The 13,592-nt window shown below is 47.5% G+C and overlaps 1 protein-coding gene across 5 annotated transcripts in view; it reads left to right on the top strand.

Moving 5' to 3' along the window:
- cdc42bpab (CDC42 binding protein kinase alpha (DMPK-like) b) overlaps positions 1-13,592 on the top strand; it is a 72,204-nt gene that overhangs the window by 54,271 nt on the left and 4,341 nt on the right. For 2 of the 5 annotated variants that reach the window (XM_056581882.1, XM_056581879.1), the window contains exons 24-41: positions 1,269-1,307; positions 2,044-2,163; positions 2,874-2,957; positions 3,158-3,263; positions 3,820-3,956; positions 4,446-4,585; positions 4,864-4,945; positions 5,260-5,479; positions 6,041-6,103; positions 6,315-6,568; positions 7,006-7,130; positions 7,463-7,677; positions 8,556-8,653; positions 9,292-9,376; positions 9,936-10,059; positions 11,018-11,135; positions 11,511-11,628; positions 12,861-13,018. In XM_056581882.1, coding sequence (XP_056437857.1) covers positions 1,269-1,307; positions 2,044-2,163; positions 2,874-2,957; positions 3,158-3,263; positions 3,820-3,956; positions 4,446-4,585; positions 4,864-4,945; positions 5,260-5,479; positions 6,041-6,103; positions 6,315-6,568; positions 7,006-7,130; positions 7,463-7,677; positions 8,556-8,653; positions 9,292-9,376; positions 9,936-10,059; positions 11,018-11,135; positions 11,511-11,628; positions 12,861-13,018 — 2,286 coding nt within the window. The remainder of the gene's footprint in view (positions 1-1,268; positions 1,308-2,043; positions 2,164-2,873; positions 2,958-3,157; positions 3,264-3,819; positions 3,957-4,445; positions 4,586-4,863; positions 4,946-5,259; positions 5,480-6,040; positions 6,104-6,314; positions 6,569-7,005; positions 7,131-7,462; positions 7,678-8,555; positions 8,654-9,291; positions 9,377-9,935; positions 10,060-11,017; positions 11,136-11,510; positions 11,629-12,860; positions 13,019-13,592) is intronic. The other 3 variants (XM_056581883.1, XM_056581881.1, XM_056581880.1) reach the window with 2 other exon arrangements.

The raw sequence follows: 13,592 nt of genomic DNA, 5'->3' as shown, positions 1-13,592 counted from the left end.
CTACAAACTGTAATATTAATCCAATCGTTCTTTCATCACATATCAAAACATATCCAACATACTGTCGGATATTGTGTAAATACTGTGCTTCAAAGTACTTTTATAAAGCTGGTATTTATTACAAATGTATCCAACTTAGTCTTTATTAACCACTTAGTTCAAACATGACTTGTTTCTTTTATAGTTCCCTGAGCTGCATTAGTTCCATCTTAAATCATTTATTGATTATAATTTCATTTTTTTTGGCCTCCAGTACTTCTATTTGTACTCAGTACTCAGGACTGCATCTCCATTTGGTTTGACGTATTTGACATATGATTTTGTCCTCCATTTATTTCATATCGTTCTGTTGTCGTTGTTTTTCTTCTCACTCTGTGGTGCATCAGGACTCGTTCTCGTCCTCCTCTTCTTCTTTAGTAGAGTTTTGGGAAGACGTAAGTTCAATCCCAGAGGTCAATAGGTCGTTCTGTGTGTGGTCCTAGCTGTAGCAGTACCCTGTAGAAGCGCTGTCAACGTTTAGACTAATTGTTTCTGTCTGTGAGAGGAAATGTGAGCGAGGAAAGGTGAGCGAGGAGAGGAGAGGAGAGGCTGTATGTGTTACTGTGTTTTGTGTGAGTGAGAGAGAAAGAGACCTTGCTGTGTGTGTGCTCAAACTGCTCGTAGCTAGGAGCTGAGCTGAGCAGCCGCAGTTGGTAGTGCCCGATAGCATGTGGCTGTCTTGTTGTGTTTCATCCCGTCATTATGATAGTCAGTGTTCTCCCTGTTTGGCTCATGTCGCTAAAGCTAGCCCTTGGCTCCCTACATAAGCAGTGATTTACTCCGAAGAAGCTCAATGAGCTAAATGTCGGAAAAATCATCGTGAGTGCTTTTCCTCCGAGACGCACTGCCTAAGTGTTAAAGAAAAGGAGAAGAAAGAGGAAAAATATCAAGTTTCTGATTTTAAACCTAGTATCAGACTGGTATCCAAAACTAGACGTGTATACTACTATCCTGTATTTCCTCAAGGTCCACTTTGAACTCATTGCATGTAACACATACTGTACAAACACATTTTTAATGCACAATAAAATAACCAAAATAAAAATCCATCTGCTTTAGAGAATAGAATGCACGAGAAAAATTCAAGACTTTTCGCATCAAACCTTCCTGCGGTGGCCTTTTACAAAAGGTCCTCCTCTCTCCCTGAACTCTGTCTGGATGTTGTTGGCAGCCATTTTCCTTTTTTCTAATATTCAAACTTCTCTCTCTCCGTCTTCTTCCCCGCAAAGCGCTCGCCCTCCGTCGGCCCGAGTAGCAAAGGCAGACGTGTAAGCACCCAACCCCCTGTTCTGTCATCGCTGTTGTCACTTCCCCTGACACACACACACACACACACACATACACATGTACGAACACACACACACACGCCCTACATCTTCTTTCTTTGTGTACCCCTGTCGCATGTATGTGTGCTTCCGCATGGTTTGCAAATACAAAAATGTTAATATATATACGTGCAGCTTGCTTGTTTTTTGTTTTTTGGAGGAAAACCGTAAGACATTGTGGTTATGAAAATGCAGAAGAGAAGATGTCCGCCTAAAAGCTTCAAGTTGCTCTGAGCTTCATGGGGCTTGTTGCAGTGTTTGTGTTTTTGTTTGTTTGTTGGCTATAAAGTGTCTCTGGCGTTCTAACGTACACCCCGTGGCGTCTGAAACCAACCACACTCCCAGAGGGATGTGTTCTTTGTCGTTGTACGGTCAAACAGATTAACTTTATTTGTTGGTTTCCGGTGGTGTCTGAAGTCCGGTGGTGGATGCTATGTGACATATTAAAACATAAGTGTTTTTTTCCTGTCCTTGTGGAGTGTCCCCCGGTTTCACATCATGGAGGAATAACCTGAAACTCTTATTTTATCTATTTTTTCGCCTCTTAAATGAGTTCCTCTCCTCATTTTCTTCTATTCCCTCTTGGATATTTTCCTAAACCTCCCATCCCTCCTTCTGTCAGTTTCTGATGTGTTCTGTTCTCCTCCTCCTCCTCGTCCCTGGTTCTCCTCTCTCTCAGGTGGACTCTGTGGATAACTTCACCCCCTCCAACACTCCATCCCGGGAAGATGACTCCAAATCCCACCTCAAGTCTCGCTCCCGCTCCCCTTCCATGGCCAGTGACCTGGAGCCCATTGAGGTCGGAGTAAATACTGGTTCCCGTTTAATGTTCCCTCATCGAGCCATATGCTTTGACTCAATTGACTTGCAGTGATTTTAGATGTTATTGAGGAGCAGGTAGGGGGTTGGGGCATCTTGCACGGGGATGCCTTCAGGTAGACGGCGGACATTGGGGTTTGAACCCATAACCTTCTTTTGCTTATTGTCTTGAGAGCCAAGTTGCAGTACAGTCTTGTGAACATGAGGGTACAGAATCAATTGAGCCTTTTGCAGTCTCTTCACTTCAACATGGCAACATTGAAGTTGTCCTCAGTGTTCCGTTACATTAGACCAGAGGTCACCAACCTTTTTTAACCTGAGAGCTACTTCATGGGCACTGAGTCACACGAAGGGCACCTAGTTCTATACACTCTTCTGAAATAACAAATTTGCTCACTTTGCCTTTAGTTATATATTACTATTAATGATACTCATCTATGTGAAGACATGTTAATTAATTAAGTCATGTTAATGATTTCTCACAATAATTATCAACAATGACTTAAAAAAGGTGGGAAAGAGTTGTTCGAGAATGAGTAGTGCTATTTTTCGAACAGGCCTGCGGGCGCCTCATGTGGTCCTTGCGGGCGCCATGGTGCACGCTTGCACTGTGTTGGTGACCCCTGCACTAGACAATTGGAATGAACCAGAAACACATTAACCTCTTTGTTTCCTGTGTCTGTTTTACAGTTGATAGACCACTCGCCTCGCTCTGGCCAGACGCCCACTCTACGGTCTGGGGGCTACGGTAGCATCGGACGCTCCTCGCCCAAGGTGAGACCCACCCCGTCACCGTGGAAACGCAAAACAAATGAATATTAGAAAAAGAAAATGGCGGCCGACAATATCAAAACAGATTTGGGGTCGGCACTATAAGCACTATACTATCCTGCCCACGTTGGTTATATATATTATATGTTATGGTTATATACCCGTCCCCATCCCATGTTAACCCTGCTGCTTCCTCTCCGCAGCCCAAAGCCCACCAGTTTGTGGTGAAGTCCTTCAACACGCCCACCAAGTGCAACCAGTGCACCTCCCTGATGGTGGGCCTGAAGCGCCAGGGCTGCACCTGCGAAGGTGAGGAGGAGGGGAGGGTAGGGGAGGGAGCAGGGGCTGCTGGAGGGGAGAGGGGGGGGGGGGGAGAGAGAAGGGGGAGGGAGCAGGGGCTGCTGGAGTAGAGAGGGGGGGGGGGGGGAGGGGGAGGGAGCAGGGGCTGCTGGAGTAGAGAGAGGGAGGGGGGGAGAGAGAAGGGGGAGTTGGCGGAGGTCGAAGAGCGGGACGAGAGAGAAAGAGGGGAGGTGGAGGAGAGGAAGAGCGATCTTGACCTATATTATAGATGTAGGTCAAGAACTGATGCCTGAAATATAACCAGGGTACAGAACAATGGACATCTCACTACCTTGAGCTTTTGGGGTTAAAAAAAGTTGCATTCCTTTTGTCCTCGTATCCCTTTAATGTCACAGTAGTCCTAACACGAAACAAGATGGCCGTGTCTGTCTGCAGTTGAAGCTGTCATCTTGTGTTCTTTATTTCCATTCGACGCCTGCCTGTTCTACACAGCGAGTACGTAGGGGTTTCACTACCTTGAACCCGTGTTCAGTCCTCCTGTCTTCCCCGTCTCCTGCTCCTCTAGTGTGTAACTTCTCCTGCCACGTGACGTGTGCCGACAAGGCCCCGGCCGTATGCCCGGTCCCCCAGGACCAGACCAAGGGGCCCCTGGGCATCGACCCCCAGAGGGGCATCGGCACCGCCTACGAGGGCCATGTCAGGGTAGGTCATCCTGCGTGGGCCCCTACCCAAGGCCCTGGCCTCCTTTTGGTTTTGTTTAACTTGATTTAACTGTGTGTGTGTGTGTGTGTGTGTGTGTGTGTGTGTGTGTGTGTGTGTGTGCGCAATTCTATGTCCCAATCTCCCCTGAGTCTGCCTGTATTAAGTTAAGATAGGTATCTCTACTGCAGTGTATTTATATACAATACTCTATGAAGTAGTTCATCTACACATTAAAATACTCTCTATGTTCCTGTATGAATCGACACATAAGGTACTGTCTATCTACTGTATTTGAGTTACTCTAAATACAAAAGTACTGTGTTTATCTTTATTAAGTACTGTATATATTGCGTACTCTCCACGCTTTAAGTACTCAGTCCATCTATATGAAGTGCTCGGTATCAAGTACCAGGGCCACATCTACATGGTATGTGTATCTATATAAAGCACTATACATGCTGAGGTCCCCTCTGTGTGTGCCTATATCAGGTCCCCAAGCCCACAGGGGTGAAGAAGGGCTGGCAGAGAGCCATGGCGGTGGTGTGTGACTTCAAGCTGTTCCTGTACGAGCTGGGGGAGGGCAAGGCGACCCTGCCCAGCGTGGTGGTCAGCCAGGTCATCGACATGAGGTGAGAGAGGACTACAACTCCCGAGATCCTCCTCCTCCCTCTGGAATTGAAATACAATTCCCAGAAATCATAATTTAATGTACAGGAATCTAAATGTAATTTCAAGCGTACCGGTAATTTCCATAAAATCCCTCATTCCACAAAGTAGGCCAGAAATTGAATTTCTGAAAATGCAATTAGGAAAATAATTGTCATTGATTTGGTGTTTCTTGCGAACAAGGTGACTTTGATGCATACGTCATCCTGGGTGTGAACCATTTTCTCGTTCTTTTCTCCAGAGACGAGGAGTTTTCCGTCAGCCCAGTGTTGGCCTCGGATGTCATCCACGCCAACCGCAAGGACATCCCCTGCATCTTCAGAGTAAGTCCCCTATCTGCTTCTGTAAGTCAAGTCTACTGTCTCAGAGACGACTAATGCACCTTCAGAGTAAGTCCCCTAACTAGCCTCTGTAAGTCAAGTCTACTCTGTCTCAGAGACGACTAATGCACCTTCAGAGTAAGTCCCCTAACTAGCCTCTGTAAGTCAAGTCTACTCTCTCAGAGACGACTATTGCACCTTCAGAGTAAGTCCCCTTAACTAGCTTGAATTCAGGTTCCCTCTGTCTCGATGATGAATAATCCACGTCACCCCCTTCGGAACATAACCTTTGACCTCCGCCCCCGTGCCCCCTCCAGGTGACGGCGTCGCAGCTGTCCCCCACGACCAGCCACAAGCCGTCCATCCTGATGCTGGCCGACAGCGACCAGGAGCGCAACAAGTGGGTGGGGCTTCTGAGCGAGCTGCACCGCATCCTGAAGAAGAACAAGCTGAAGGAGCGCTTCGTCTACGCCCCCAAGGAGGCCTACGACTCCACCCTGCCGCTCATCAAGACCACCCAGAGCGCCACCATCATCGGTAGGCATGAGAACACACACACACGCACACGCACACGCACACGCACACACACACACACACGCACGCACACACACCGTGTATGTGTGCGACACTGGACACAGTATGATTAGTATTGATCCTGAATCTAAGTATACCGTAAGCTATAGACAGGAGCATGTATTACCCTATGCTCCTACTCTTGTAAAATGGAGGCGGTTGTTGTGATGTGTACGCGGTGACTATTATATATATATAACAAGCGTTCTGTAATCTCCTCATTTGGACCGTATTACACAGACACTGACCTATCGTGCCCTAAGCTGGCCTACATATGATGACTCCAACCTACTGCTCATTACTCTGATACGTCCTCCCACCCAAGAACACTATCTTTACATCTCATTATCTTCCGCTCTCCTGCCTCCTCACTCGATTCCAAGAAAAGCGGTTGGCTTTAATGAGCTCAGATCTGTTCAGTACTGAAACTACAACTCCTGGTCAGAACATTATACCTCAGTTTCTTGAATTGTCTTGTCTTGGAGGCTAAACAACTCACTCTTTTTTTTTTTTGCACGCTTCCAGATCACGAGCGTGTTGCCCTTGGCAACGAGGAAGGCCTGTATGTCATCCATGTTACAAAAGATGGTGAGAACAACCTGCCAATACGTCTGTCTCCATTATTCCATTATTCTGTTCTGATGTCCAATTTGTGACTCCTAATTTAATGTCCTAATGATTAATTACTCCTTATCACCTTCTCACCCCATTTCCTCCTCTAAACTCTTCCTCTCATCATGTCTCGCTTCCTCTCTCTCTCTCTCTTTATTTTTTCTCTTTCCCCCCCTCCCCCCGACAGAGATCATCCGTGTGGGTGACAACAAGAAGGTGCACCACATCGACCTGATTGGCCAGGAGCAGCTGCTGGCCGTCATCTCGGGGCGCAACCGCCACGTGCGCCTCTTCCCCACGCAGGCGCTGGACGGCCGGGAGACGGACTCCTTCAAGCTGCCGGAGACCAAGGGCTGCCAGGCGCTGGTGTCGGGCCCCGTGCGCGGCGGCTCCGTCACCTGCCTCTGCGTGGCCATGAAGAGGCAGGTCATCTGCTACGAGGTGAGCGGGGGGCGGGGCTCAGTGGAGACAGGGTGCTCGCTGTAGGTTGTGTTGGGTTTTGAGTGGGGATCCCACTCTGATCTTTTGAATCTATTTTCTTTGTCTGTTCTTGCTTGATTTGTTTCTTTACTTGATGTTTTGTTACTTTTCCTTTGTCTTATTTTTTTTTCGTGGTCATTTTTTAATTTTCTTTTCTATTTCCAAACTTTCTTCTGTTTATTTCGTTTCTTTCTTTGCTTCTTTTCAGCCTTCTTTCGCTATTTTCTTGTTCCTTTTTAATTTATTTTACAATGGTTAAATTGCTCTTTATTTGTTTCTTCATTTCCTCCACTATTTTTCTCTCATGTTATCCCCTACTTGCTGCTTGCTACATGCTACATGCTATGCTACATGCTACGCCCTGAGCCTGGAGGCTCTAACGTGTCTCTCCTGTCCAGGTGAACAAGAGCAAGTCTCGGCACCGCCGGGTGAGGGATCTGCAGGCCCCGGGCCACGTCCAGTGGATGGGTCTGCTCAACGAGCGCCTCTACGTGGGCTACCAGGCCGGCTTCACCCGCTACAGGTAACCCACGACCAGGAGTCAACAAGCCTGTCCTGAGCCTAGCTTACTTTAGCTTAGCTTAGCGTATCTTGGTTTGGTGTGGGTTAGCTCTGCATTGATTCTTTTTTCCTCTTTTATAAAACAGGTAAATAACTACCGGTAGTCAGAACCAGTCGCATCTTGTCTTAGCTTAGCTTGGTTAAGTTTAGTCTAGCTTTGCTGAGCTATTCTTATCTTAGAATAGCTTCGGGACACAACCTCGGGTCCCTGTAAAATCCGGTTTCCGTGTCCGTCTGCCTCTCTCGGACCTCTGACGTTGTCCCTCTACCCCCTCCATCGCCCCCCACCACCAGTGTCCATGGCGACCACTCTCCGGTCAGCCTGCTGCACCCTGACGACCAGACGCTGGCCTTCATCGCTCAGGACGGCCTGGACTCGCTGTGCGCCGTGGAGATCTCCAGCAAGGAGCTGCTGCTGTGCTTCAGCGCCATCGGCCTCTACGTCGACTCCCAGGGCCGCCGCTCCCGGCAGCAGGAGCTCATGTGGCCCGCCACGCCCAACGCCGCCTGTGAGTGGCTGTGACCCCAGAACCCCCGAGATCACCGGAAGCAGGAAGTGCATCGGGAAACTAATCGCCTTTAAGGCTCATTTATGATTGGACGTCGACGCAAGGCAAGGGGGTTTACGGACCAATTGCGTCCTTGCGGATCCTCCTTGCGTCCACCCCAAGGGCCTGACGTGCTCATCACAAAAAACTGTAACCTTGTGTCGAGGCGACGCAGCAGCAAGGACTGTGATTGGTCCGCTAACTAAAACCAGACGCAGAACCAAAACAGATCACGACTGCGTCGAGGCGACTGCATGTGATGGTCATTACGTAATGGTCCTTACGTAATGGTCATTACGTTGAGTCGACGTCCAACCGTAACTAAGCCTTTAGGAGAGAATGAAGCCACCAAGATTGTCATTTGATGGTTGTATTTGTAAAGGCGCTGCCTTAAGGCAGTGACGATCTTAAAAGGCTTCACAGACCCACGTTATTCTACACACCCACTAACCGTCATCAACATATGCATCATACTCACACCTTTAAATCACCCTTTATACCTGTGAATCACACCTTTACCTTTGAGATACATCAGTACCTGTGGATACACCTATACTTTTGAAATTCACACCTACCTGTGAAAGACACATGTGCTGTGTATTCACACTGGCAGATCAGCAGAGCAATCTTCTGAAACAACAGAACACATGCCAAAACAAGCCTTGATTTGCTTTCATTACATTGCGAAATGTCTAAAATGAGCACTCTATTGCTGCGGGCAATGCTGCTCAACAGCAAAACATGAGCACATACAGTAGTCCTATTTAAAACCAGCTCCTCCACTTCTCATTCTTCCTCCATCCCATAATAACAAAGGGTTGTCATGTTCCCCCCGGCAGGCTTCAACGCCCCCTACCTGTCTGTGTACAGCGAGAACGCCGTGGACGTGTTTGACGTCAACACAATGGAGTGGATACAGACCATGCCTCTGAAGAAGGTCAGTACTGTGTGTAGACGCCAGTCATTGTTAAAGTGTAACCCTAGCAGGACCAGAACCAAACCGCAGGGACAGCGCCCTCTAGGATGAACCACGGGTAACTGCAATGATTACCTCTAGCCTATATCTACAGTGTTGTAAATGCATCAGGTTCACCGAGAGTTCAACTAGACGCCGCTCCTACGTTCTTATTGTTTGTTGTACATCCTGGCACTTAATATACACACACTAATTACTTAGTTAAAGTTCTAAGTTCTGTAGCATCTTATCCTAGCTATCTTTGTTGTATACAGGGAATGGGTTAACCTAGCTATTGTTAGTGCTTTGCACCCGTTTTTAAGAAAATCCTTTCTAAACCGACAGAGATTTATTGGTTCACCTACTTCTGACAAATGTACTTATTGTAACTCGCTTTGGATAAAAGCGACTGCTACATGCCCTAAATATTAAAGTAAATGTAAATCAGGTGCTTTGTTTGGTTAGTCTTGATCCATTCTAGGTTGTGTGATACTGTCGAAGCTTCTGCACAGGTGAAAGGTCGAGGTTTAGCATACCAGCCCCTTCTTGATTAAACCCTATAATGTATCGTAGTAGCATGTAGCGTAACACTGAGCGCCTCTTCCTGTGGCGGCGGCTAGGTGCGACCTCTGAACGTGGACGGCTCCCTGAACCTGCTGGGCTTGGAGACGGTCAGGCTCATCTACTTCAGGAACAAGACGGCGGGTAAGCGCTCTGAAAGCCCTGCAGTACTGTGTGTTCGAATGAGAAGCCATTTTGTTTTACAGCACGTCAACGGTCTGTTAATGCTGGGGGTAGCAGAAAAGATCCTTCATTCAATGTCGTAACTCCTGATTGATATGGTATCTAAGGTGTAAGGATAATGCTAACACTAGTTTTTACTTCCTATAGAACTATATAGGATAGTATAGTGTAGTGGTTATGTTTGTTCGATCCCCAAGTGTCCAAAGCCTAACTTTCTGGCATCCTCAAGCCAAATATCAAACCCCTACCTGATCTTTAATTTGATGTGTCCAGAATTCCCTTTGATTCTTGAAGTCACACTTTTGCTAAAAAGCGTCTGCTATGACTAGTACATTTTTCAATCTATAGTCAATATATAGATATTTAAATCTACAGTCAACCTAAATCATCCTAAACCATTCCAACATCCTGAACACAATTCCTCTCCTCCACGCTGACGGTATGATAAGTTGTGCCTACCAGACGCTAGGTGCTGGCGATGTGTAGCGGAGGGTGACTATCTGTGTGTTTCGCTAAACAGAGGGCGATGAGCTGGTGGTCCCGGAGACGTCAGACAACAGCAGGAAGCAGCTGGTGCGCAGCATGAACAACAAGCGGCGCTTCTCCTTCAGGGTCCCCGAGGAGGAGCGGCTGCAGCAGCGGAGGTTAGCCTAGCGCACGCGGCTAAGCTAGACGGCTGGCGCCCAGTTACGCTACACCTGCGATGCATGACATGTGGAATAACTTAGACCTTGCAATATACACTGTACATACTAGGGACTTTCCTTATTGGACACTAGAAACATCGTAGTATACTACTGCATAATATTCACAGTACTACTCAATATAGCCCTTTGCAGTGAAGCCTCACAGCGTACTATTATTTATAGGGTTTATAGGATATAGTATGTAGGATGTTTTTGTGTAAATAGGCAGCGTGTAGACTCTATATGACTCACATGTCTTAATATATAACATCCCCTTCTTTATTACGACACACACACACACACACACACACACACACACACACACACACACACACACACACACACACACACACACACACACACACACACACACACACACACACACACACACACACACAGACACACACACAGACACACAGACACACAGAATGAACACAATGTGTAAACAGTGCACATTACAAACAGAGTATATTGTTGTGAACACAGTTTATAATTGAACCCCAACATTGGAGCAGATAGAGTCAAAGTTGCCACACCGCTGCATGGCCTAGATACTGCAATACTGTGACCTCAGGGCTTATCAGGAAGAATCGGCGCTCCATCTCCTCTCTAGTCCCTGTTGAATAGAGCCCCGTTCTGGTCGACTGACCTGCTGCAGGCACACTCACCCTTTTCTACACACTATCACCTCAATAAGCCCTCTGACGCGCACTGCTGCACCTATTATGGGACACGAGACCAGAGAGAGAGAGAGATTGTGTGTTTTTAAGCGACATTTTGCCCCTTTGGTGTTTTGTATTCCGTGACTTGTTTTGAATTACACTAGGTGGATCTAATGGTAGGGTAGGCATGTTTTGGTCTTATTGTTGAAATTCTCTCCTCACACACACTCAATTCTCCATATGCGTGTTACTAGGGAGATGTTGCGAGACCCAGAGATGAGGAGCAAGCTGATCTCCAACCCAACCAACTTTAACCACGTGGCTCACATGGGACCAGGAGACGGGATCCAGATCCTGAAAGACCTGCCCATGGTACACACACACACTACTGCGCACACACACACGCACGCACGCACGCACGCGCGCACACACACACACATACTCAAAGCACGCTCTCACATGCACACGGCACACTCATAGATGCACAATTCTATAGAGAAGAACACACACACAGTAAATACTTGCATGGATTGACATGAATCCATGACCACACAGTTAAACAAGCACACACAACACAGACAGAGCACATGTTATGCTATAGGATCGACCTTGCGGGTGCGGCTGTTCACCAATCACAGTGCGTATGTGTGTGAGTGCACGTTAATGCACCCTCCTCACCCCTGCCCCCGTTGCATGTTGTGTGTGTCCTGTGTCTGTGTGTGTGTCCCGTGTGCGTGTCTAAACCAGAACGTGCGTGTTCAGGAGAACCGGGCGGGGTTCAGCGGCTCCGTCAGCATCCCCTCCATCACCAAGAACCGGGCGGAGCCTGGCCGCTCCATGAGCGCCAGCAGTGGGCTGGGCATCCGTAAGTACCGCCTCCTCCAGACTATAGACAGTACCCTCCTCCTCCAGACTATAGACAGTACCCTCCTCCTCCAGACTATAGACAGTACCCTCCTCTGTTAGACTATAGACTACAGACTATAGACAGGACCCTCCTCCTCCAGACTATAGACAGGACCCTCCTCCTCCAGACTATAGACAGGACCCTCCTCCTCCAGACTATAGACAGTACCCTCCTCCTCCAGGCTATAGACAGTACCCTCCTCTGTTAGACTATAGACTTCAGACTATAGACAGGACCCTCCTCCTCCAGACTATAGACAGGACCCTCCTCCTCCAGACTATAGACAGGACCCGACTCCTCCAGACTATAGAAAGGACCCTCCTCCTCCAGACTATAGACAGGACCCGACTCCTCCAGACTATAGCCAGTACCCTCCTCTGTTAGACTATAGACAGTACCCTCCTCTATTTAACATGGTCCAGACTATAGACAGGACCCTCCTCTATTTAACATGGTCCAGACTATAGACAGGACCCTCCTCTATTTAACATGGTCCAGACTATAGACGCTACCCTCCTCTATTTAACATGGTCCAGACTATAGACGCTACCCTCCTCTATTTAACATGGTCCAGACTATTGACAGTACCCTCCTCTATTTAACATGGTCCAGACTATAGACAGTACCCTCCTCTATTTAACATGGTCCAGACTATAGACAGTACCCTCCTCTATTTAACATGGTCCAGACTATAGACAGTACCCTCCTCTATTTAACATGGTCCAGACTATTGACAGGACCCTCCTCTATTTAACATGGTCCAGACTATTGACAGTACCCTCCTCTATTTAACATGGTCCAGACTATAGACGCTACCCTCCTCTATTTAACATGGTCCAGACTATAGACGCTACCCTCCTCTATTTAACATGGTCCAGACTATAGACGCTACCCTCCTCTATTTAACATGGTCCAGACTATAGACAGTACCGACCCATAATTTAACATGGACCAGATTATACAAAGTAGCGACCCCTAACTTTATGCGCCAGTTTAAACACCACAGTACTGACCCCTTACCATCCCCTATAGTTTATGTATTAATCTATTGTTTGTTATACCGTATGTTTAATTTACATGGCATTTGATGAGAATTTCTTCCTTAACGCTAATTTTAACTTCTCAACCTTTCTTTCTCCTCTCTCGCTCTCGCTCTCTCTCTCCCTCCCCTGTCTCTGGGCCCTCCGCAGGCTCGTCCTCTCAGAATGGCAGTGCCCTGCGTCGGGAGCTCTCTGGCGGGAGCTACAGCTCCAAGCGCCACACCATGACGTCCCCGTCTGAGAGCTCGCTGTCGTCCGGCGGAGGCGGCGAGTGCGGGGACGCCCCGCTCTCCCAGTTCGACCGAGAGGTGAGCGAGAAAAGGACTACGATTCCCAGAAAGAGCGAATAAGCGGAGGCCATGGTTTCCGAATGAGGGCTTTCAAACACGAGCGATTCAGTATGAGCGCTTTCAGTGGCAAACACTAAAACACACTGTAGAGTCTCCAACGGGGTTTGGTTTGTGGTCAAAATCTGCACAGCTCACGTCAAATCTTGGAGTTGCATCGTAACTTGACCTGGCTATTCGATTTTGGCAAACCACAAATTTGTAATTTGTATGAAAAGTGCTCACCTGAATTTCTGTTCTTTATCCTGTGCATTTGAGAATCTTCTTTTAAATGGTCAGAACTAGCGGTAACTCACAGCCACAAATCGCTGAAGTGATAGGGTCAGAGCTACACCATTAGCATACTCTTTTGGTCATGCGCTACTTAATGAAGGTCTGTTTTTCCCGCCAAGGGAATTGTTATTCTGACTCGAACCATCCAACTAACCCTTACCCTTGCTGACCTGTAGCCGTTAAGATCTCAACCTTAAGTGTATATAAACACGCATTTCATTGAACTCTCCCAAATGCACAACGACGACGGTGGTTTTCACTA

Source organism: Gadus chalcogrammus, chromosome 21 (assembly GCF_026213295.1).
Source record: "Gadus chalcogrammus isolate NIFS_2021 chromosome 21, NIFS_Gcha_1.0, whole genome shotgun sequence".
NCBI lineage: Eukaryota > Metazoa > Chordata > Actinopteri > Gadiformes > Gadidae > Gadus > Gadus chalcogrammus.
This window is presented reverse-complemented; position numbering and strand designations above follow the sequence as displayed.